This window comes from Poromitra crassiceps (assembly GCF_964638095.1).
Source record: "Poromitra crassiceps genome assembly, chromosome: 13".
In the NCBI taxonomy this organism is placed as follows: Eukaryota; Metazoa; Chordata; class Actinopteri; order Beryciformes; family Melamphaidae; genus Poromitra; species Poromitra crassiceps.
In genome coordinates, this window is record NC_139644.1 from 28,470,975 (window position 1) to 28,496,817 (window position 25,843).

General features: G+C 43.3%; 1 protein-coding gene across 3 annotated transcripts; it reads right to left on the reverse strand.

Annotated features, from left to right (window-relative positions):
• Positions 1-362: 362 nt before the first annotated feature.
• Positions 363-25,284, reverse strand: rhot1a (ras homolog family member T1a). Of its 3 annotated transcripts, none has more exons than XM_083649752.1 (20): positions 24,905-25,284; positions 20,983-21,041; positions 20,366-20,447; positions 20,078-20,121; positions 19,915-19,968; positions 19,549-19,601; positions 18,765-18,873; positions 16,771-16,872; positions 15,439-15,537; positions 15,119-15,227; positions 14,673-14,793; positions 14,099-14,183; positions 12,638-12,783; positions 12,423-12,523; positions 11,538-11,668; positions 11,334-11,417; positions 9,932-10,054; positions 9,026-9,228; positions 6,327-6,449; positions 363-812 (listed from the first exon to the last, which is right to left on the reverse strand). In XM_083649752.1, exons 1-20 carry the CDS (start codon positions 24,939-24,941, stop codon positions 695-697), a joined length of 1,983 nt encoding a protein of 660 aa, XP_083505878.1. In that variant the 5' UTR covers positions 24,942-25,284; the 3' UTR covers positions 363-694. The 3 variants fall into 3 exon arrangements, with proteins under 3 accessions (XP_083505878.1, XP_083505877.1, XP_083505876.1); XM_083649750.1 differs by lacking the exon at positions 363-812 and adding an exon at positions 2,988-4,261; XM_083649751.1 differs by lacking the exon at positions 6,327-6,449.
• Between the last annotated feature and the right edge of the window lie 559 nt (positions 25,285-25,843).

Sequence of the window (25,843 nt, forward strand, 5' to 3'; positions counted from 1 at the left end):
ATCTTCTCACTCTCTGGTCTTCAACCATCTAGCTAATAATACTGACCTGAGAAAAAAGAAGACTGGATTACGACCATCTCTTAAAAACATCCAGTGACTACTACTACTGTCTGACCAGGACTAGACTACACCAATAGATCCCAGAATGCCGGCAGTTCGATTTGACTGATGAAGATGTGGGATTTCGAAAAATAATCCGACCCCTTCCCCAAACGACAAACCAAAACTTGAATTGCAAAAGAACAACACTCCTCATTTTCAAATATATATATATATAAAATGCATCGATGATTTCGCTTGTTTGTTCTTGCCGTATTGCAGGGAACGAGGGGAGCTGGATGAGGTGGGGCTGAGGCAATGGGCCTGTTTGGTTGGTTGGGTTTAGTCTTTCATGGAGGAGGGGAGGGTGTAGTGGACAGGTTGGGTTTAGTCTTTCATGTAGGAGGGGAGGGGCGTAGTGGACAGGTTGGGCTGAGTCTTTCATGTAGGAGGGGAGGGGTGTAGTGGACCGGTTGGGTTGAGTCTTTCATGGAGGAGGGGAGGGGCGTAGTGGACAGGTTGGGTTGAGTCTTTCATGGAGGAGGGGAGGGGCATAGTGGACAGGTTGGGTTGAGTCTTTCATGGAGGAGGGGAGGGGCATAGTGGACAGAGGGATCAGGGAGGAAGTAGCTGTCGCATGCGTTCAACTGTCTCATCACCGCTGCTTGAGAAGCGCTCTGTACATGGCGAAGCCCAGCACGGCACACACTGTGGCACCCACACTCGCTCTCAGCCAGAAAGTGGAGTTCTTCAGGTCGGCCTGCGCCATGTGCCTGTGAGACGAGGAAGAGGGAGAAAGAGAGGTTGGAGGAGGGAAAAAAGGAGGGAGCAAGAAAAAGTATGAACATATGAACACAATGTCATCTTTTTCCATGTGTAAAACCACAAGGGGATTGAGAGTAGAGCCCAACCGATATATCGGTCCACCGATATTATCGGCCGATATTGCCAATGTTTTTGTTGTTGTATTTATTAAGCTATAGACAGCATGTTGTGTAAATTTGATATTTTTTCTTATATTTTATATTTATTCTAATTGTGTTTTTGTATTTCTAGTTATTTATAATTATTAAATTCCCAAGAAGTTTACCGTTTCATTGCATTTATGTCATTTTGGACAATAAAGTTGATTGATAAGCTGTAAAATAGCCTGCCTACATTACATATCTCAAGTCATGTCAAGTCATATCTTTGTCAAGTGTTTGAGATTTGAGGGATCATTGCAAAAACATAGTGTAATATAATGTGTATACGGTATATAATATAAGAATATCGGCAGATATATTGATATATGAATTTTTTTACTCCCCAATATCGATATCAGCCTCAAAAATCCAATATCGGTCGGGCTCTAATTGAGAGTAGTTGCCAAATAAAAGAGGAAAGGTCCGAACTAGAGAATGAATTGCAAATATTTATTTAAATGCACCGCAGCAAAACAACAAACGCATTTGAGTCGAATTAAACAAATCTTTGTAATTTATTCGGTAGTGTGTGGACTTTCCTCTTTTTTGAACCTGTATGCACCCAGAAGGCATCAAGAGTTTTGAGTTGAGCGGGTAAGTTCTTTATTCTGACTAGTGGCCAGATGACAAAACAAAGCCACGCTCTCTCTCTCAGGTGGAAACCTAAAACTTCGCCATAAACAAACAAACAGCCACTGATAGCTGAGTTTGTTTCCCCTGAATCTCCCCCGCTGTCCACAGTTGAGTTGTCTGTGATACCAGCCTGCAACAGGAACACATGCTTTGTTTGGTCACTTGGTTAGGTTTAGGGAACAAGATCAATCCAGAATGAGGTTGGGTGAACAGGAGGAGTGGTGCTGAACAGAGAAACAGCATGGAGGCTGGTCTGAGATGCAGTGAGAGGCAGGAAAACATGTTTCTGCTCATCTCATGCCGATCAAACACAACTCCGGCTGCCTTGGCAAGAAGCACAAACAGTGGAGGAACTATGAGGATCGCAACAAAGTGAAGATTGTGAAAATGATAAAGAAGAAAAGGGAGAGAAAAGTGTTTCATACTTTTTTACACACGAACGACAACTTGCATACAAGATGAAATACTTCAGTTCCGACACCTGAACAAGCCCACCCTGCACCTAGCTGCTCTATATTTAGGCCCAAAAGACACATTAGTGCCCTGGTAGGACCAGCAGAGAAACCCTCCTGAAATGTGCGCTTGCGCACACGCACACACACACACACACACGCACACCTAAACCCATAAGTCTGTCTAGCCATCTTTAACCACAGACTCCACCAAGGCTCTCTACAACTCTCCAGGACATACATGTCAACAACGGTAAGAGCTGGGAGAAGTTACAGTACTGACTTGAAAACAAACAAGGATGAAAAACAAAAACAAGAACATTCATAATTATTTGTGATGGGAAACGTTGAGTGCAGAATGGATAGATTCACTTCTCCAACAGCAAAGAATTAGTCTGTCGCAATGGGTTGAGGCGATGTCTCATCATAGACGCTGGGTTAGCTGGCTCAGCCTGGCTGGGGGCGTGGTCAGGCAGGGTGGGGTAAATCCCCCGTTCTATCCATTCAGCAAAGTTAGAATTTGCAGTAAACGCACATCTGAACAGACGTCTTGTGTTCTGCTCTAGAATCCCCAATCTTGTAGTGTAGAGCCGCAGCACTGTCCTTTGGTGAGTCAGCCCATTGAGATATATGGGCTGTTTTACCCCATTCGTGCGCCAGCCGTATAACATTTTGTGGGCGTTCCCACACATGCACACACATTCTCTATCCATGTTCTGTAACGAAGCGCGATCGTCCATCCGTCCACTTATATAAAAGCTGTACACACACACACACACACACACACACACACACACACACACGTCTCCCTCTGTGTGTGTCTTCTGCCTTTACCTGTCTGAGGGTTTGGGCGGTTCAGCAGAGGCCTCCATATAGATGGACTCCTCCACGTGGGAGACGGCTGTGACCCGTTGGACCAGGTTGCACTGCTGCTCATCCAGCAGGTAACACCCCACACCCTCCACCCAGCCACGCAGCCTTATACACACGCACACACACACCATGGGTACGCGCAGTCGCACATACACATACACAAATACAGTAGGGAACTTCAACCTCCACCCAAAGCCCAACAGTACAAACTCAAACCAAGACTGCGACCGAACCTCGTCAAACAACACGGCACACAACACACAATGACAGGCTCCCCACACACACACACACCTGGTATGGACTGTACACACCACATGGCAGCCAGAGGTGAAGACTGGTCTGATAGTTATCGTCATGGCTACCATGGGAAGGCAAATTATCATTTCCCCCCCTTAGTTTAAGTTTCTTTGGACATACAAGTCAACAAGTCAAAAGGGAATCTTGATCTACATTCCCTGCTTCGATTAAAAAATCCTCAAGTGGCAAGTTGGCACCATTTATGCTATTGATGAATATCCTGTAGCTCTCTCCTCTCACTTTCTTTGTCCTTTTCTCACAACATTTTGCATGTTCATTCAACAGTCACAGCAACATGATGTGGGCTCTGAAACTCCGTGCTATTGGTTCGTTCTAATTTGGTGATCTTTTGGTGAAGAATTAAAACAATATTCTAGTGATGCACTCAATGCAAAGTGACTGGGTCAGTGTGTCAGCTAAAGACCTACAACTATCAATTTAAAAGTAGAATTTGATCCAGCCAGCCAAAGCCACTTTGGGGGAAAGGCACTCTGTAGTCAATGTGGTGTGTCCGCTCCTTCCCCTGCCTTCCCAGCCAGCACTGGCTCGTTTAGTGACATGCCATGAATGCTATCAACAACTCCCAAAGGTTAAAACGCATCAGCACAAGGGTTAGTATTGACACAACACTATCTATGTCTGCCTTGCTGTCTATTAGACTACTGTTGGCCTGATAATCACCGGTCAATAAAATAGGCCAAAATTCAGCATAGGCACTACTGACCAAGAACAATAATAACACCATTAGACAGCCATTCAGACCCGGCAATAAGGTTCAATAAATCCTCCCCATCAGACTCTAGTGTCCTTAAGTGTAGTGCTATTCCCCAAACTGCCAATAGATGGTGACAGAGCACTAAGGAACGAGGCCTTAAGCCACCCAGAGAGTGAGAATTAGGAAACAGACAGAAGAGGCATGCACTGCAGCAGGCAGACTAGCAGAGGGTGAACACATGCAAGAGGAAGAGACAGAGGGGCAACCACAAACAGCTGTGTGAACACCTACAGAGGGGAAGACAAGAAGAAGACAGGACACAATACAAGATGGAAAAATGGGATGAAATTAAAGGGTGATTGGTAGGTACATTAGGTACAGTAAAATCAATGTATACATCAAACAAAAACATTCTGATTTTAAACATGGAACAAGCTGTTTATTATCAATTTATCAAGTCTAAACTCACAAGAGAGCCAGTCAGTAAATACTTTAAGTATCTGCTATAATGTCGACTATATAGTATAGGTAATAGGCTATATAGTAATAGGTTATAATAATCGGCCCCCAATAAATAACTAAATTCATTCATTCATTAATAATTAGAGTCTGGTCAGCAATGGCTTTTCTCTTGTAGGTTTAGACTTTGGTCTAAGAATGGGAATAACATCCAAGACAAAAACAGACTGAAAACTTCATAGACAATCAATCATGCACTCTTTGGTAATGGATGAAGGTCAATACCAAAGAGAAATGGATGGACAAGAAGAAATTGAATATTTTTTTGTGATATAAAAGAAAATCATACAGCCAAAACATGTAGACATGCAGACTTCAATGAGGTTTTCAGGTGAAGCACAAACCAAACTATAGAGCATGGTTGTGTTTCCTGTGTGTTACTGTTTACTATGCAAATGTTATGCTTGGTAGTCAAGATTTACACTTTGCATATCCATCTCACATGACAGGAAGGGGAGAACACCATTCTAGATGTGACCTACGCGGGTATGTTTGAACTCAAGTATGGACCAGCTTGAAATTAAAAATAATTCAAGAATACAGCACTTCCACTTTTAAACTGCATTCTCTTCCGGTGCTTCTTGTCTAAATTAATATTTGGTCAGTATCAAATATGAAATGAAATGCTGACAGCAGCTGCACAATATTGCTAAGAGTATATTATTACACGATAGCATACGATTATTCTGTATTATTCCAACAAACATCACAGCTGTGTGTCCATAACTGAATAAAGCCTGTAGTTCTATGTGAGGCAGGCCTGAACAACCACAATTCTCCCTTTTCCGTATGTTTCTGTGCATTTTGCCAGAATGTTTCAGAATTTATGGAAATTTGGAAATGATCAACTTCTCTGTACCTTCCAGACCTATGCAGGACTCCAAATACAACCGGGTAGCTATTTATTCCTCATAACAAAATGTTACGCTTCAGTTTCACAACAAATCTTCAGTTTAATTTCCAAGGCTTGTCTCTGTGTTATTTATTAAGAGTCAATATTGAGAATTGAGTGAGTATTGGACAAGCAATTAATTGGAGCCGTCATGCAGCGTTCAGGCAGATTCCAATGCATCATGGCACACTGTTACCTCCCTGGCTAGCAGCAGCCTAGGTGTTAGCTGGCACAGCATGGCAGACAGTTTGGTCACGCTTCGCTGTGTCAGGCTGTACAGAGCCGAAGTTGGCTGGGCGGGGCTGGAGCAGAAACCAAAACACATCATCTCAACCTAGAGTTAACTGTTGGATTCTTTCAGCAAGTCAAGGGACTCGCGTCTCGCATTCGGTTTAGTTGTGAAGCAACGTGTCAATCAGCTGTAAGATATGTCCCCCAAAAATAAGCTTGGAGTCAGTATATATATATATATATAAAATATAAAAAAAGCTTAGACAATAGACATACTGTAGACCATTGACTTTTGGTGCAGCAGGGTGGTCTGGTCATTCAACCAGATGACCCCAGAGGAAGCCCTGTGTCAGTATTCAAGCATCCACCCTGCTGAAGTGTCGCTGAGCAAGTCACGTCACCCTGAAGGGGAGCAAGAGAAAGGTGGATTTCCCGAACAACAATAAATGAAGTATCACACTATTATCAGTCTCAAGTTAATTTAATCAGTGAACAGCCCCTTTCCTCGCAGTGGATATGCAATGTAAACCTGACCAATGGCCAGCATTGAAGGGAAGCAGAGGAGCCTTCAGCACCACCACCAGGGTTAGGGAGCTTGGATTAAGCAAGAGCCTCTCTGGGACCCATCCTGGAGGTCCAGCCGAGGGGGGGAGGGAGGCAGAGAGGAGTCAGTCTATGTTAAAACACTAGTGCTTATTCTAGGTATGAACCTGTTGAGAACGACCCTGCGGAGTTGGGCCTTAACACTGCGCAGCAGCTCCAACTTGAGGAGGTTCTGACACAGGCAATAGGTGCACCTGTTGCAGCCACACATGCAGCGGAGACGGGCGTGGCTGCGGAGAGACAAAAATGCGTGTATACACGCTCATATAAATACATACTGTACACAAGCCAGAGATGCTCACAAGTCATTTTTTGCAAATCCAAGTCAAGTCAAGTCTTTGAGCTAGAGTCCAAGTCAAGTCTCAAGTCTTTGAGCTAGAGTCCAAGTCAAGTCTCAAGTCTTTGAGAACAAGTCTCAAGTCACTATGTGTGTGTGACTTAAGTACGATTGAAGTCCCCATCTCTGACACGAGCATGCATGAAACACACAGACGAAGAAATGGTCAAAGCCACACCTTTGGATGCCAGGTGGGCAAAAACCACAACCAAGTGGTGTTGAACCACTAGTCTAGATCAAAGGAGGACTTCTGGGCTAAATGCTGCATTACACCCAGCTCCTTAATTATTAGGGGTGTCACAATACACTCAGTTCACGATACGATACGATATTGGGTTCACGATAACGATACGATATTTTAACAATATTTTTTTGCAATCGATTTGTAAGTTGAGGGGGCATCCTCCACACTAATTTGAGTAATTTCACCATTTTCATCCTCCGTGTCTGTAACGTCCCTCGTCTGTTCAAACAAAGCAATGAAAAGGAGAGCGAGCATGCAATCAGATGCAGATCAGTGCCACCATGTTCAGCTTCTTTTTCTCGCGATATGAGATTTCATCTCAACGATACATATTGTCACGTTTTGATATTGCGATATATTGTGGGACGATATATTGTGACATCCCTATTAATTATATTACTTTAGTCAAAGTCAACAAAAAAGCACAGAGAGAAAAAACAAGGAAACTTTGATCATGAACTTTCGATAGTTTAAAGGAAAGGAAAGGAACATAAGCAGTGGAAAGCCAGAAAGAGGGGAACAGCGACAAAAAGAAAAGGGAAATTCTAAGGGTGGCACAGAATGTCTTGAGTCTGATTTTTGGCTCTAGCCAATGAAACCTAACCTGACGCTGACAGATGGTTTGTTTTCACATGACCATCTGGGAACGAGTCGCTCGGGAAACCGTTTCAAAGGGCAGGTACTTATACTCTATTCTGCTAATATGGACGCTGGATAATTTACAGTGGGTGAACAGAGTTTAGGACCTAAATTTAGGACCTAAACCTACATTTTAGGTGGTTTACCCTCCACTACATCCTGACTATAGTCTTTCTAGAGCAGGAAATCCATTAGAATTTTCAACATTCAAAGAGCGCCTCAGGGTGGGAGACCCGATCGCTTTTTTATTTATTTATTTTCTTGTCCAGATCCCCCTCCCCCCTCTTCTCAACAATTGTACTTGGCCAATCCCCTGGCAGGGAATCTACCTCTGCACTACCTGAATGCTCAATCATTCAATATTTAAGGCAGAATTAGTCCTCAATCAGCACTCTTATTCCTTCTGGCCGTTTGGTCTGAAGCAGCCTGAGGGAGCCGTTGCACTGAGCTGAATGAGCAGTTCTCTTTAATCTGCAGAGAGCCGTTACCCTGCTCCAGACTGCAGCAGATCCAGTGGTTTCAGCATCAGATAACAGGACTTCTGGCCTGTTAAGCAGAGATTTAGTAGGCACGCTCAATTAAATGCCAAATGATCTGCTCTGAGGTCTAATCCCATCAGAAAGCCTTGAGGAGCTAAGACACCCTAACGGCACTATAAAGTCAATGGATTGACCTGGCAGACTGCCAACAGCAGGGAGGAACTTTCAGGCACACACACACACGCACACACATGTATAGTTATTTATTATTAGGTCTAAGTTATTTTTAGGTTATCAGTTTTTATTATAGGATTTATTATTGTACGCTGCTGGTCCTGAGGACAAATTTCATTCATGTGAAAGCATGTAATGACAATAAAAACCCTTGAACCTTGAACAGACACACACACACACACACACACACACACACACACACACACACACACACACGCATGCACACAAACACACAGGACTCAGAAGTGAAGATAAAGACCTATGTATTGACTTCTAACAAGGCTGCAGAGCTGAAAAAGCAAGATTAACGTGACAGGATCTTTTTCCCCATGCTGAGGAAGGCTTGTGCCGAAACGTACGTCCATTGATTGATGTCACTGCTGCTACTGAAGGTATTAAAAACCAAAAGGATTTACTTTGAGTTCTGGCTTTTCTGTCTTCCAGGATCTTTTTCCCCACATATTTACCAAAACTTCCTCATTCACTGATAAACGTGGTTAATGGATTCCAAAATTCAACAGCCACTTTCAGAAACTGTTTTTTAATGTGCCAGTCTAATATAAATAAATAAATAAATAAATAAACAAACAAACAAACAAACAAACAAACAAACAAACAAACAAACAAACAAACACGTTTACCAGCCATAACCACAGTGGCTGGTATTAATTTCCCACCTTGATAAGGGAAGACATAAATGACTGTGGGCAAAGCTTGGCTGCTGGATACTCTAGGAGAGAAGCAGGAGTGGATGGGCAGACACAGGACAACACAGGCATGGAGGATGGGACAGGAGCAGGAGTCTCAGGTTGGTAAAGGGTGCCGTGGTGAATGGGACCATGGGTTAGTGAGGTGAAGAGGTGGAGTACTCACGGGTACATGGCCATGGTGGTGAGTCTAGTGTAGATGTCTTTACTGGGTGCGTCGGTTGTGTTGCAGGTGAAGGGCTGGGGCGGGTGGAGCTTCTGCTTGCGGCAGAACTCCAGCGGCGAGAGGCTGCAGTGCTGCTGCACTTCATGCAGGTCCGACTTGGCGGCAATCAGCATGCAGGGCGTCTTGCTGTCTATGAAGTATTGCTGCCAAACACAAGTGTTAAATGTTACTGTGGAAATTTAACACACATTTAACCCATTAGACTTTATTTATTACGGTACTTAGATACAATTAATGCTTTACTGTATTTTACCATTTTAACTGAATGCAGTCAGGGATACATGATTGGTAAGAGACAATTTGAAATAATGGTACTGTCTGATATTTTAATTAATAACAAACATACCGTACTTGACATGTTAAGGTGAAATATTTGCTGCATTTGTAGTTCTGCAGCCCAAAAACAGGCATGTAACTTAAATAGCAAACGTGTTCAAACAGTATTCCTTAATTCGAATGAGCAATGCAAATAAAGCTAATATGCTATTTGTTAGTTAAATTACCTCCCAATACAAGAGACTTTCCCTCACATTGTGACAGGTAAAGAAACATACAGAGATAGCAAGGATAAATTCAGACCGACTTATTCAGATATGTTTTTACTTGCTTTAATTATGAATAAAAAAATGATAAGTCATCTGAATAAGTATAAGATGTATTCCTTGTTGGATGTTCTTGTCCTGCATTTGACTAGCACCTCGCAGATCTGGAGCTGTGCAAAGGACATAATATCCTTGATGTATCTGTTTAAAACTGACAAGCACTCTTCCTCCATCTCAACACCATTCCACTGAGGCTTAGTGGAATAGCATGGATGGGAAAGTGGAACAGAAGCAGTTGACAGACCTTGTAGACCTTGGCGCAGTATTCAAAAGAGCGGGGATTGTTCACGTCATACACCAGGCAGACCACATCACACGCTAAGTCCGCCTCCGACAGGAAGTCAAAATCTGGCATGACCTCATGGAGCTGGGAGGAAGGAAGGGAGGGAGGAAGGGAGGGAGAGAGAGAGAGAGAGAGAGAATGCAGTTGTTTAATGGCTGTGCAGAGAACTAATGCTGCTACACAACTAGGGGTGTCACAGTACACAGAAGTCACGGTTCGGTACGTACCTCGGTTTTGGGGTCACTGTTCGGTACGAATACGGTACAACGGAGAAAAAAGCAACAAATCCCAAATTCTGTTTTTTTCCCTTTTAATTTTTATGAATTCTGTGTTTTGCTTTTTACGCTCATTTTACCATCAGAAATAGTGTCTAATAAGTTGGAATGAATAAATGTCCACAATTTAATACGATCTAGGCAATCCACACAAAAAGGTTTTACTCTAGAGCAGCGATGTTCAAAGTGTGGGGTGCGCCTCCCTCTCAGATGTCTGTATTCCACCTGTTTGACAGGGCAAAGGCATTTCCCCCCACTTTAAATCTTTATTGTACACAAGTTTGTAAACAGAGTGCATGTGGAGTAGCCCACTCCCACCCACCCCTCTCCCACTGTCTGACAGACACAGGTTTCACTTTCCCAAGTAAGTAGGCTAACATTATTGGATGCAAGTTTTGTTTACCATAATGATTATGTTCGGTCATCATAATGGATTATTGGAACATGACAAGGAGTCATGCCCTCTTCCTCACCGCATCTTGCTTGTCATCTCACGCGATGTAAGTTGCTTGTTTACAAGTTGACAGCTTTGTCAGTGTTATCTAACGTGTAGCCGCGACGCCAACTATATAGAGGACGTTGCGCGTCGCGGCTACGTAACATTACATTAGCAAGCTTACCTCATTGGCTTGATGTTGACAGAATTTGCAAAACAGCTTAGCGCCTGAGTCCTAAAAGTCATTAGGATACTGCTCTGCACTCGGTTTTTTGACGAGGGTTAGGGTTAGGGTTAGTGAAGCAGCATGGAAGCTATGGCTTGTAAACACGCAGGAGCGACCCCCAGTAATGTTTCCTCTCCACAAAACGTTCCATTCAGTGAAGGCGGATTTCTATGGCCCTTGTGTTGTTTTGGTGTCTTCTTCTGTGGCGTTTATGGCGTTCAAACAGCATTTAGGTGCTTTACCACGACCTTCTTCTGGATTTGACGTATTCGTCGTGTTGCTTCACGCACCGAACCATGACGCCCATACCGTGAATTCACGGGACGAATACACGTACCGCGACACCCCTATACACAACACAACACTGTAATACACTCAGATTATGAAACAGTGATTCAAAGAGCAGATGAGATGACTGGTCCTTACCAGCAGGTACTTCTCCTGGCCGTAAACATAGGTTGTGCTGATGGCATAGAAGGACTTGTGATCTTCTCTGATCTTCCTTTGTCGCTATGGGGAAATAAACAAGGTCAGTGACATCTGACCATAAAGACTGACTGTGTCCATGCTGGTCTCTTCCAGCCTTGGATTAGTTCATATTGGATTCACCTATGGAGGTTGACCACTGACCTGCAGGTTCCTGCCCAGGAAAGCTTGGAGGAAGCCGCTCTTGCCGCTGCCCCGGCACCCCAAGATGTTACAGCGGAAGACGCTCCGCTGGGTCTGTTTCTTCTGCAGGTCGATACGCTTGTTCCGAGTCACTGAGGCACAGAAAAGAGAGCATTTACCAGTGAACAAGGATCTGTTATTATAAAATGGGTGCTTCAAATCAAGCAATCTGATCGCAATCTGTCATGGTATAATGAGCGTATACCACGGCCAGAGCCGCACAACTCCGTATCACTCTGCGCCTGAGAAGGGCGTTCAAGAGCACTGCTTGAGGGGTTCTACTCTCAAAACCCCATTGACTGACATGGGCTTGTTATTGTAACATGTACAAGTCACGTTTCATGCAACGGTCAAATTCGTTTTGAAATCCGTTCGGTTGTTTCAGAGAAGTGTGTTGTACAACTACCAAATGTACTAGCTAGCTAAACCGGAGATAGCCTGTGTTGCTAGCTGCTAGCTAGCTGCTGTAACTCAGGTGTAACTTGTCAACGTTACGCTGCACAGCAACTGCCTCACTCTATGTGCAGGAGGGACTATGTTATTTCAAACATTATTTATGAATAAAAACTATTTAAATTGGAGTTGTCTATTACTTTCATATTGTCATACTTGGTAACCGTTTTATAAAAGTAATAGATCACTTCAGGCCGTGATATGTGCTCTTTATACCACAGCTAAGGGTGTTTTCGGCCGACCCCGAAGCACAACCCTTAACTGTCATATAATGAGCATATACCATGGCCTGTGGTTAACTATTGCTTAATTACATACTGCGCTCGTAGCCAGCACAGTTAAAAACCATATAAAACACCACAAGAGACATGTGAATGCAGCATGTCTTCTTACCTGTGATGGCAGCTGCTTGGGACTCCTGTTCGTAGATGATGGAGTAGCCCAGGTATCCTAGGTACTCCAAACTGCGCTGTACATCTAGATACGTTGTTAACCTAGCATAGGAGACAAGAGGACAGGCCATGAGTCGGGGACGGTATGAATAGTTGAGATACAAGTGTTAAATGTGTGTGTATTTGTATGCATGAGTGTGTTTGATCCCAACTCACGTCCACTGGGAGAGGTATCCCTGGTAGGTGATCCAGCCCTGATCGTTGGTGCCCACCGTGTTGTTGACATCCGGACCCCAGGGCATGTAGGGATAGACCTTGAACAGGTCCTTTACCTCCTCTGGCGACAGCGCACAGTCTCTGTCCTGGATCACACATGAATACACACAAACTCTCCCTGAGTGGACAGTGAAGGCTGACTTAAGGAATGCATAAGTAACACAGGTGGGCAGAATATGTCATCATGACATCCATCCACTAATTCACTTTGAGGCTTGGGAATAGAGGTCGACCGATATGGGTTTTTCAATGGCCGATGCCGATATTCAGAGAGCAGGGTGGCCAATGGCCGATATATAATGCAGTTGTTGATTTTTTTGCATTCGATAAAATACGATTTAAATATAATAATTAAGGAGTATTTGGGTAAAAAAAACAACTAGCCTATAATTCCATTGGATTTGTTATATTAGATTTCCAATGTGCATGGATATTCATTTTCAGTGTGCATGAATTTTATATAACAAATACATCTAATATAAGATGGTTATCTTAGCCAGTAACATGCTTTAGATTTATTTTTTTTATTATTGAAATAGAAAAATACACTGGGTTATGCGGTAGATTTCAGAAGTGACTGATACGCTATTTAAGGGAGAGTCTGCTGAGTGTGAAGGGGACCATGAGCAAAAACGTAAAAAAAACAACAGAAAAAATACATAATTAATCGGCCTTAATAATCGGCCTTGTGAGCGCAGGCAGCGGCCGATGCAGATTAATTAAAAATGCCAATAATCAGCGCCGATTAATCGGTCGACCTCTACTTGGGAATAAAATGAATGCTGGATAGACATAAGATTTCTTGAACTGAGCACAAAAGTTGCCATCCCAGAAAAATATAAAACAGACATGGTTTTGTTTGGACTAAATATGTAAGCTGCCGGATTCACGTGAGATCATGATCACATGACAACTCAGTCTTGCCACGATCCAATCTATTGGTTTGAATATGAACCACCAGTGGTTCACACCAATCAGCGTCCTGAGGCAGCTTTGGTGTGACGCCAGCGAGAGTGAGCCCGTGATAGACAAATGGTTCATCCACTCACCTGACAGGCTTTTGTTTTTTAAGTGCCTGCCCTTTTAAACAGTTTCCTGAGCGACTCGTTCCCAGATGGTTGTGTGAAAACAAACCATCTGGCAGCGTCAGGTTCCAAATTAAGTGTGATTGTATCAACATCTTGTATTGTGCATACATCAACTGACACACTTCTTTCCGAGCATAACACAAGATAAGTGTAGGAATACAGCAAAATAATAATAATAATAACAAAATAGCAGGAAAAAATAAATACTTTTATTTATAGTGCCTTTCAAGCAGCTGTGTTCAATACAAAAGTACAAATCCAAAGTCCTGAGGAAAAAACGCAGGGGGAAAAATGACACTCCCATCCAACTCACTTTATCATGCTTATCGAAGACACTCTGGAGGAAGAGGTACGCGTTGTGGTTGAGCTCTGTGGTGCAGTCTGGGGGAATCTTGATCCTGGCATACAGAGAGGGACAGAGAAAGAGACCGTTGTGATTAGCTCAGCAGAAAGCAATGGAGCGCAGATCGCTGTTCACAGAAGCCTCGCTGCAAGACACAACTGCTAACACATGAGAGGAACTAGATGACTGAGTCACTTCAAGATAGCAAATCACTCCAGTGGAGGGGAGGAATTGACTCATCATACACAACTCATCTGTGTGAGTTCATTTCAAACAAGGAAGTAGACATTCACAAGACTATGAATGTTTTTCATAGCAGTGGTGTTTAAGGGAAAACTGGTTGTGTTTATATGTCCGTAACTAATTTGGCCAAAGTTTTGTTTTCTGTGTAGCTTGCAGCTCTAAAAGTTTTTTTTTAATATGATAAATGGTAATACTCTGTTATATTATTCTTGTTTGCACTTTGACTCATGACTTTGTGACCCCCTCCCCCTCACACACCTCAAAACGCTGTAAAGTAATGTGACTTTAACCCTGCACTCACGGGGGGAACAGGTAGTCCTGTGTGAGCTCCAGGTCGTCGTCATAGCCGAACCTCCTCAACACGGTCCAGGTGGTCTCGTGTCGGCCCCTCTGGATGAACAGGGTGTGCAGGAACAGGAAGCCTGCATCAACCAATCAGAGAACAGACGAGATGTCATTGTTGAGGGGAAAATGATAATGATGTGGGACAAGGGACAAATAAAGACAAGAGAGGGAGAGAGGAGGGGGTTAGAGACCCTTTTCACAGCCGCCATTTTGTGTCTAAAAGGCAGGGTGCACCTAACTCACTAATTAGGGCCCCAGCACTGGAACACCTAAATGGACTGGAAGTTGGAAACCCTACGTAATGTTTTGGTACACCTGTGTTTATTCTGCCTTTGAGACACAAAATGGCTGCCGTGAAAAGGGTCTAGTGTAGGAAGGGAACTGCACAGGAGAGCGTCTGACCTTTGAGCGTGAGCCCGTTGTCCTTAACTCCGTCATTCATGTTCCTCCTGACCACATTCTTCACATCCTCTAAGGCCTGGGGTGCCAATGGTGTATTGAAACATGTCCTCTACACACACACACACACACACACACACACACACACACACCACGTTTTCAGGTTTGCCATGGGACAGCTGCTGTAGAGTGCATATGCTGCAAGTGTGTGATGTTGCATTTGCAAAGGGAAAGTAACAAAGTTATCAAAAGAACCTGATGCCAATCAGGTACAATTATCATCCAAATGAACTGTGACGAGTGGAAGAAGTGGAAAAGGTTACCTGGAAGAAATTGAGTTCATTGTCATTTAGGATGCCATCGTTGTCCAGGTCAGACACTTTAAAGATTCTAGTTAAAGACTTGATGCAGGAAGGCTTCATCTGTGATGGAAGAGAATGTTATTGATTGGGTTGTTTACATGCCACAGCATCATTAGGTTAGGGAGGGGAAGGGGGCACCAACATGTCATCATCAAGTGTAGGGGTGCACCGATCACGTTTTTTGCCACCGATCACCGATCACCTATGAGAAATATCTGCCCAACCGATCATCGACCGATCACCGATTACCTATATATATATATATATATATATATATATATATATATTTTTTTTTATTTTTTTTATTTTTTTTGTAAGCAGCTATAGCAGTCTATTATAGAACAGTTTCCATTTTACATATAGGCCTACATTTCATGCATCAAATTGAAAGTGCAGCACATTTTTTTTTTCCTACATCAATATTTTATATTTTGTAGGCTAAAGGAAACCGCCAACATGATTTTTTGTGTGTGAGATAATTGGAGCACAAGACTGTGTTGAACTAAATGGCTAGTAGTAGTCCAGTTCCCTCAGTTCAGTTTATAAAAGAACAAAAATCACTCCACTTCGGGATTTCCATGTTACCAGTTCAATGCAGTTCAGTTCACTCAACAAAAATACTCAATTTTCCGGGATTTCCCTGTTACACAAGAAAAATAACTTCGACCCAAGTTAACTATTTTATCGATTAAGCTAAAGCGGCTAAAGCTAACCGGAGCTATTAACGTTAGGAGGATACACGCAAATATGGATCAAACACGGACTTAACAGCATGCAAATGCCTCGGTAGGCGGGAGGACTGGAGGTAACTTCTCTCTGCTGAGTCTGCTCTAATCACCAGCTGATGTGTGTGATTCAAAGACGCAAGGGGTGTGTTGACAGTCTGGTGTGGTGTGTGGAGGTGAGTACACTGACGAAAGCAAAGCGTGTGCTTTGCAACACAATGATATAAACGTTAGAGCACAATATGAAAGTTAAACGATAGACATTGAAGACATGAAAATGGGCTGCCTCATGTTTCTCACGTGCAGCATGATCGGCTATGCAATCGGCGACAATAAAGAAATATCTGCAGCAGCAGATCACATATTTGAGGTCAAAATCGGCCGATACAGATTGCGTGCCGATCGATCGGTGCACCCCTAATCAAGTGCATAGTCTTGTAAAAGGACTAGTTGTGTCGGTTAACTAAAAACATGACTTCTTTACACCATTGCATTAGAGTGTAATCCTGGTTGCCATGGACGCCATTGGCACCAGCCCAGACAGTGAGTGTGCATCTACAGGCCTGACCTCCTTCTCCTCTGGGCAGTAGAGGGGTCCTGTGGGGTGGAGAACAGCCTTCTGGGCATAGTAGAAGAGCTCAGAGATGTTCTTCAGGTTTTTGGCAGAGCACTGTGGAAAACAGGAAGCACATGTTCATGTGGATGCCCCTGGGCTACAGCGAGTCCTCTTCTCACCTCATGAGGCAGGACATGTTGAACATTGGGACGTTCTAAATGTTAGAACATGATTCAAAACTAGCTCTGACATGTTTCAACGGCAAAATAGTACCATGGTAAAACAGGTGCTCTCATATCTCGTCAGCAAGCTTTGTCAACTGTTGACAAAGATTCACTTCAAGTTGAGTGTTTCTCGTATCCTTTTAAGCCAGGGGTGTCCAAACTTTTTTGAATGGGGGCCAGATTAGATCATGTGAAATTACCGGGGGGCCGGCCAGCTGCTTCTAGCAATATAGGGGTTATAAAAATAAAAATCACATACAATACAATTGTACTCTAGGATTTTGTTTACCATCTGAAACACTAGTTCTGCCTGTGTCGTTCCTACTTGGTGCTTGTCTCTAAACTGTATGATAGTGCTGTCATCGTTAGGTGAATGGAAAAAATGCTAAATGAACTTGCTTGATTAACCAATACAGTGTGGAGGACCACATATAGTATATTTTGAGAGACAAGCCGAGGGCCACTTAAGATCATTCAAAGGGCCCCCGGGCCGGACTTTGGACATGCCTGTTCTAAGCTAATTTAAGTATCCTCTGTGAAAGAGCACCAGTCCTATCATACCTGGGTTTCTACCATTTGAACGTCGCTTAAATATAATTTTGCAACAACAATGGCTCAGAAACGCTCTATGATGATGTTTTAATGGGCTCTCATGAATGAAACCTACATGATGCTGGAAGATAAAACAACAAAACTAGGGTCAAGAAAAAACAGAATAAAGCTCAAATGGAAGACAGACTCCATCATATTCCAGTGCAGCAGCACATACAGCTAACGCTAGCCCAGGTGGCACACTGCCGGCTCATCAAAGAACGGTTCACATGCTCTTTCACATGAGTCCAACTAACTGGCTGTCTGAGACTGTAACTGTATCCACTCTGTGTGTGTGTGTGTGTGTGTGTGTGTGTGTGTGTGTGTGTGTGTGTGTGTGTGTGTGTGTGTGTGTGTGTGTGTGTGTGTGTGTGTGTGTGTGTGTGTGTGTGTGTGTGTGTGTGTGTGCGCGTGCACGTGTGCGTGCGTTCCCTCACGTCCCCCATCTGCTCCTTTTAGCCTGGTAACTAATCCAGCTGAGGAGGGCATGACTGATCCGTCACATGGGACAGAGGGAGATTTGAATTGGAGAGAGACGTAGACAGACGCCAACTTCCTCTGTGACGCTTGTGCCTCTGTCGGCACACTCTGTCTGTCAGCAGGCCTTTGCCCTCAGAGCACAAGGCTGAGATACATACAGTATATATTACATAAACCCATTAACAAGTCAGTCAGCAGAGTGTAACGCTTGGTTCACACAAGAAGCAGCGCGTCACGGAAGCATCGAGCACGAGCCTTGCCATTCACACCAGAAGCGCTCTGTTTTGCTCCACGCCTCGCTCCGTTTTGCCCCACCCCAGTCATAACTTGTATTGACTTCATGCCTGGCTGCACGCGGCCGCTCGCGTGTGAAAAATAGTGCCGACGCGCTGCGGCCGGTGTGATCGGTCTCCCCAGTTAAATGAAATGAAACTGCGTTGGATACGCTTCTGGTGTGTTTGGGCTGTAAGTGGAGTCAGGAGCTGAGAGTGCAGCTTGGAGCCTATCTGTCCCACACCGTCTCACACACACTCCATCTCACTTAGACAGTCGATGCAGCTATTGGATTTTCATTTTCAATCCGTTTTTCATCTTTCATTTGCCATTTCACCACTCTCAAGTGCTTTATCAAAGTTTCCTTCTGCATGAGACTTGCAGTGCAGGCAGTGCATACAGTTTGTGTTTGTGTGTGGGTGGGTGTGTATCTCTTACCTCTACGCAGGTCTCGATGTCCTGGTACTGGTTCATGATAGGCAGGATGGTCTCCATGCTGCTGTGTTCAACCAGGTCCGACTTGTTCCCCACCAGGATCAATGGTACCCTGCAGCAACAACACAAATATGAATACATTAGCGCTCTCATAGTAGCTTAGCTTTATTTTCCAACCAAACCAACACTGACTCAGTGTAATGGGGCTTATTAGACCTGTCTTGCTGTGGTTTAATTCATTCACAGGGTTTAAAATAATCTAGGGCATCTCCTGAGTCACCTGATCAAAGGCAGGTCTTCACACGTGCTACTGTATGTAGGTTTACAGTCTGTTATGGTAACATGCCGACTATCAGCCACTATAGCAGGCTACAGTACAGCTGTTATAAGCATCTAGAGTTGTATATGGTGAGCCTGCATGCTGCTTTATAGCCAGACAAAAATGCAGGCATGTAGGCTGTCATCTATCTGTCTTAGACATAAGACAGATTTTCATGTTTTGTTTATATTTCCTATGTCTTATTCAAAAGATGTTATATTTTCAGCCAAAGCAACCATGCTACTAGTAACCACTATGTCAGCTAGCAGCAAACATACAAAATGTAACAACACATCACAGCTGAGAAATCAACATACAAGCATGCTCAAGCCAGAACAACCATGCTACCAGGCGTACCAGCAAACATGTCAGTTAGCATGCTCTGGAACACACACACACACACACACACACACACACACACACACACACACACACACACACACACCTCCCAAAGTGACATGAACACACCTGCTGTCCTTGTCTGTCCTGTCATTGATGAGGGGAATCCAATGGCTTGTCACCTAGGGGAGTGAGGAAGCACAGCGTCAAACACTGTAGCCAGGCAGGCATTCATAACACACCAATGAATGTGTCTCTCATTGACTAGAGGACTAGAGGATTAGCAGGGACTACGATTAACCATAAACAGCATCCCGTTTCAAATTCAGGACCAACTGTCATTAACACTTGAGATGTAGGTAGGTAGGTACTGGGTAGGTAGATACTTTATTGATCCCGAAGGTATCAATATGTAATATTGTAATATTAGTATATGTAATATTGGTATGTAAGAAGAAGAGCTGCCTAGATCAATAGTTGACTAACCGTACTCACCTTCTCAATGGACTTCTTGTTGTTGACTGAGTAAACGATGCAGATAACATTTGCCTGTAAAGATGAATAGCAATGTAAGCTCAGACAGCAATGGACATGGAGATAATACAGTGGGCATGGATGCTTTGAGAGCCGGGTAGGACCAGAATAAAGTCCAACCAACCTTGGAAATTTCTTGATACAGCTGCTCCTCTGACTGCTCTGCCTCTGAGGTGTGAGAGAAGGCACATCAGTGAACTGTTAAACATGTCATCGATCCTTGCTGTCCATTTACTTCTCAGTGAGAGGAATTAGCAGTACTCATTATGGCATTTACTCAATTGATGACGTGGCTCTGTATTCATCTAACTGATCCTCTTGGTCTGATGATGAGGCCAGTGATGAAGTGGTGAGTGTGTCAGTGATGAAGTGGTGAGTGTGTCAGTGATGAAGTGGTGAGTGTGTGCTTTACCTGAGTAGTCCACTATGTGTGTGGGGACTCTCTCTGGCGTCACATCGGCTGGGATGGTGATCTCCTCAGCCCGTAGAGGAACCTGGCACGACACACACCAGACAACCATCACAACTACTGACAACATGAGCAGGGCTAAATAACTATTAGAGATCAACACATTGCTCATTATTGAGGTGAGAATGTACTACTAGGGCTGCACAATTAATTGCACATAATACTATATTTTGTAAATGTATGATTCCATGATTAAAAGTGTAATTTGGTGATATAGAAGTGTTTGTTATATTTTCAACTCCCCTGGCGGTCCCAGTGTTCCATTACACAGTGACCAATCACAACGTCTGAATGAGCAACGTGCATTTAAAGCAGGTTTTTAAACAGTGATACAATTATATTATATCCAGTAGTATTTAGGCAAGTCTAGGACAGCAGCAATGTGCATGATAAAGGAGGTGCATCATTCAATCTGTGCGTCTACATGAACGGAGGATGCAATGACCCTTGTTGAAAAGAAAGTTGAAATGTTTTGCCTGTGTGTTACATCACCTCATGATTCTGACATCTCTGTGAACAATCAGTCAAATGTATAAGTCTGGAAGCCTGTTAATACAAACCTCATCAGGAAATTCCTCGCTGACCAGAGACATGATGAGCGACGTCTTCCCCACCTTGGCTGTATGGACACAGAGAAAGAAACTGGACTTAATGCTTTTTTTAAATTACAAGATAAAGTGTGTTATGGAAATGAATTTCTCACTCCTCATCCCGCATAATCAACAACATTTTCAGCCAATATGAAACAAATTGAGTGAAGCCAGGAGCCGGGAAGTTGTCTTAAAAAAGTGTATGAGCCATTTTTGTAACAATGGTTACAAAGAGACTGCGATCATCTCACGTAGAGTACAGACAGTTACATTGATGCAGTAAAGATGTGACCGTTGTCATCATGGTTCTTATACTGAGGCAGAGAGGAGAGAGAGAGGAGGGGAGGGAATCTGACTTGGAGCACACATGTTTTATCTTTGTGAGCTGCAGCAGAGCTGGAGCCAAACAAGGTCAGCCACGTGTGATATGACCTGTTGCTGTGGGGCAGAGGGTGAAATCTGCTTTTACCTATGTACCAATGCCACAACAGATAAGCTGTCTGTCTGTAGATAGTGTCTGCCTATTGCCTCTGTCCATATGACGTGCATTTATCTACCAATAATTATGTGTATGTAATTATAGCTTATTGAATATGTAATGACTTAAATTCTATAACAAAGTGATAAAACTCTTTTACAGATATTGGTGACATTAACAATTGACCTCAGAGCATTCTGGTTAATGTGTTAACTTAAGTGAGAGAGTGCAGATAAGAGCAGCTGGAGAGGGTGATGATCTGCAGCCAAGTGAAGTGCTGGAAGGAATGCTCAGTGAAGTCCAACACTTGACAGAGGCCACAACAGTCAGGGCTGCAATTCAGCCTGTGGTGGGTAGACTGGTAGGAAGTGATCTCCAATTAAAGAGTGGCTTTTGTTTTCTTTTTATCAAGTTTTTTCTGAAAAATTTCTCCCATTTTCTCCCCAATTGTACTTGGCCAATTCCCCCTGCTGTCCCGGTTGTTGCTCCACCCCCTCTGCTGACATGGGGAGAGCCATAGTAGACTAGCACATGCTTCCTCCGATACAGTCGCCAACCGCTTCTTTTCACCTGACAGCAAGGAGTTTCACCAGGCAGGACGTAGTGCATGGGAAGATCACACTATTCCCCCCAGTTCCCCTCCCCCCCGGAACAGACCAACCAGAGGAAACGCTAGTACAGCGACCACGACTCATAACCCACTGGCTTCCCACACGGCCAATTGTGTCTGTAGTAACATCTGACCAAGCCGGAAGTAGTTCTACTGGGAATTGAACCGATGGTCTCCGCAGGGTGGTGGAAGGCGATTGCTTCACCTCTACACTACCTACTAGACTTTACTCTACACTACCTACTAGACTTTGAATGACACTCTTCATTCTATAGGCCAGAGGTTTTCAAAGTGAAAGGCAAAGCAATATGATGCTATCTTGGCTCAATTGTTGAGTGTCTATAGACTATAGTGGAAACATGAGATGGCTTAAAAATTTGAGAAGCCAAGTTTTTCTTTTGCAATTGAACAACCATAAACAAGACCTTTTCAATAGGCAGGTTGCTTTCCATTATGGATGTTACTGATTCATCAATTATTGATTCATCGATTGTTAAGAATTTGATCGATCAAACATATGGGCTGGATCCAAATATTCGACTATTTGGACATTAGTTTGTTGGGTAGGTATTTGGGTTTTCAATTTGGGGATTTGGATATTTGTTTTGTTGTCATTTTGTTTTCTAAATGTAGGCACTTGTAAGACTGACGCTAGGACCCCCGGGGACATCAGTAGCAGTGGGGCCGGTCAGAACAAGTGGACATCAAGGAAATGTTTTGGCAGAGAGGAACACCCCAGCCAATTATGCCTTTGTTTCTAAATAACTGCCTGTGTTCCCAGAACAGGTTGACTGTAGGAGACTGTGGGCAACACATAACAGGCCATGAGACCCAGCAGCCAGCAGCACCAGCAGAACCTAAGGTGTGCAGAGACAGTAGCTTGCTGAAGCACCCAACACCACGGCACGGCCACATTAGGGATGGGGCCAGAGACATGAACTTTTTCTGGATGATGGATGGATTAGTCACCACAAATCAGAAGTGATTTTTTTTTATTTTGTTTTTATTTAACCTTTATTTATCCAGGGAGGACCATTGAGAGAAAGCTCTCTTTTTCAAGGACGTCTTGATTACATATTGTATTTATTTTGTATTGTATTGTATTTTATTAGCCCCGCCACAGAATATCCAAATATTCGCTGTTGATTACTCCAGAATATTCTGCGCCCAAGAAATAGTATTCGTGCCAGCCCTACATTAACTGATTTAATCGACAATGTGTTTTTTGCTGAAATGATTTACCACCACAAGGGCGCAATTTTACTTTCACCATTTATACAGAGGAAAAAGAAAGCCAAGCAAGCAGGCAAAAAGTCCAGTGTGGGAGAATCACACCCAAAACGCAAAAGTATTCATTGCAGCACAAGTTTGATTGGTTGATTAACTTGTTGAGTTGAGTAGGCCTAAAGACAGGTGTAAAAACCTACATTTTGTATTTTCTATGTCAAACGCAGTTTTCTAAATTATTTATTGATAATTAAATCGGTAACGTGACTGATTGTGACTAAAATGTGCATCCCTACTTGCAATACTCCTATCCCATATTAATTTACACTACAAGACTGTAGGCACGTAGCACTTTGGCTGCCCTTCTCCAAGGAACACTCAATGCCAACTAGTGTGGTAATGTAGGCCACACTGTATCACTAACCCTAACCCTAAATATAAATAGTACTGTCAACACACATGCTTTATGAGAACAGAGTAGGTGAGGAGAAGAAGGCAGAGATATACTGCATTCACAGTCACAGGTGAAACTGTATTTCTATTTTATTATGTGACTTTTATGTGAGTTTAAGACATATGACAATGGCTTCAGTTACAAACATAAGGGATGAAAGGGAGCAATGCCAAAAGTAATAATTCTATTGGTAGACTAAACGGAATTTCCAAAAATCTGTCAAATTCAGGCATCTACAGTGAAAAGGGGGTTAGAATGCAGTTGTATGTAAACATGCAGCCTCGTCAAGAGATTAAAGTAATAGTTCACCCAAAATGATAATTCATGAGATGATAAGTCATCATCTACTCACCCTCATGCCAGGTGAAAGTTAAACACAGGTGAAATGTGTCCATAAAACACACAGGGAGCCAGCACAACTCCATAGCAACCCTCTCCAACAAAATTGAAGTCAGTGGGGACCAAAGTTCCAAAAAGAGCTATACACAATCCATAATTTAGTTCAATAACTACAGCTGATTGATTGCAAAAAATAATGGCGCACCTGTAGGTCTTTCTATTCACTGTGATTGTTTGTGACCGTTTATTGCCTCCGTGTATTAATGTGCTATAGTAGCTATACAAATAAATTGCCTTGTTTGGCTGTTCTGCAACTCTAGGTTGTTTTGTAGAAGGCTGCAATCTCCCTGTGTTCTATGGACAACTTTCACCTGTGTTTCATTTGCCATGAGGGTGAGGAGATAATGGCAGCATTTTCATTTTTGGGTGAGTCTACTCATTACTGTGAAGGAAGTGCATAGCAAATAGCATGGCAGTAAATGGAAACAAACACTCATGAGATTGTGACTGCCACCTTTTAATTCTAAATTTGGCTATGAACACAAGCTATAAAGCAACGCCCGGGTGTTTATTATAATGCACCGCGCCATACCTTGGCAGACGAGGTGTAGTCATTAGCTACAGTCGTATTTCACAACACCTCGACATAACCAGAGGACGTTAACGTAGTGATAATTGTATCTGCTAAAACCCCCAACCGCTAGCTGCCGAATAGCTGCTACCTCGCTAGCAGACTAGCAAATAAACCGTTCGACCGATTTAAATCGTGGAAGTTGCCACTTACGTTCCCCTACGAGTAATATCCTCACGTCCTTTCTCATGTTTGGGCCTGCTTCTTTATCCAGAGACGAGTCTCTCTTCTCTCATCTATCCCGGTGGATGCTGCCGTCCTCCAGCGGTCTATCTAATGTCAGGCCTGCGCAGTGAAGTCCTCCCGCTGTCAAACTCTCGGCGCCTTTGTAGGACAAACCGGGCGGACAGTTTTCTGTGCTCCTCCGTATGTTTCACTCGTTTCTTGTGTATCCGCGACCTCTCCGCTCAGCAGCAATGCGACTTAAAACGTCGATTATGAAACACATTTGTATTATATGATGCTAATCACTCTCTTTTCGGCACTTCCATGGCATTTCGCACTAGATGTTTCAAGAGCATGCCTGACCTCCAGCACTACCCGGCGACTACAGCAAGCCGCAGAGGACAAACTTGAGATCTTGAGATTATAAAACGCATTATACTGCCCTCTCGCGTGAAAACAAGGAATTGCAGCTCCACCAGACAATTATAAGGAATTCTTCTTAATTGAGTCCACAATCATATTAGGGCCAGAGGCAGGGCCCAATTTGACGATATTTTGCTTATAAGACCCAGTATTTGTATTGCTAGATATGATTTTGTCCAAAATTCCTTTACTATCTGTATTGTACGTAGAGTGAATCTATGATCAAAACAATCATTCTTCAACAGTCCATTACAGCATCTAATTGTGTTGCCTTCTTGTTGAAGCGTTATTATGGAACCCACCGCAGATGTTGGCAGACCACACCCTGCGCCCTTTTGTTGCCTTTTGACAGCTCGAATCTCCCACACCACAAACCAAACCTCAAACACTCTGTGTCCAGCCAGCCATAACACATAACACAGCCATAACACGTGATGAATGAAGTAATGTGTTAACTTTTTGTAAATTAAATAATGCTGAAGTCTAACAATTCATCAATTCATC

What these genes read in the sequence shown, in the direction of transcription:
- rhot1a (XM_083649752.1), bottom strand. Translation starts at nt 24,941, where the DNA reads ATGAGAAAGGACGTGAGGATATTACTCGTAGGGGAAC. An exon ending in ACAAGAAGTCCATTGAGAAG is followed by an intron (nt 19,602 to 19,914) that starts GTGAGTACGGTT and finishes TCACTCCCCTAG; the next exon opens with GTGACAAGCCATTGGATTCC. An exon ending in GGATACCTCTCCCAGTGGAC is followed by an intron (nt 12,524 to 12,637) that starts GTGAGTTGGGAT and finishes CTCCTATGCTAG; the next exon opens with GTTAACAACGTATCTAGATG.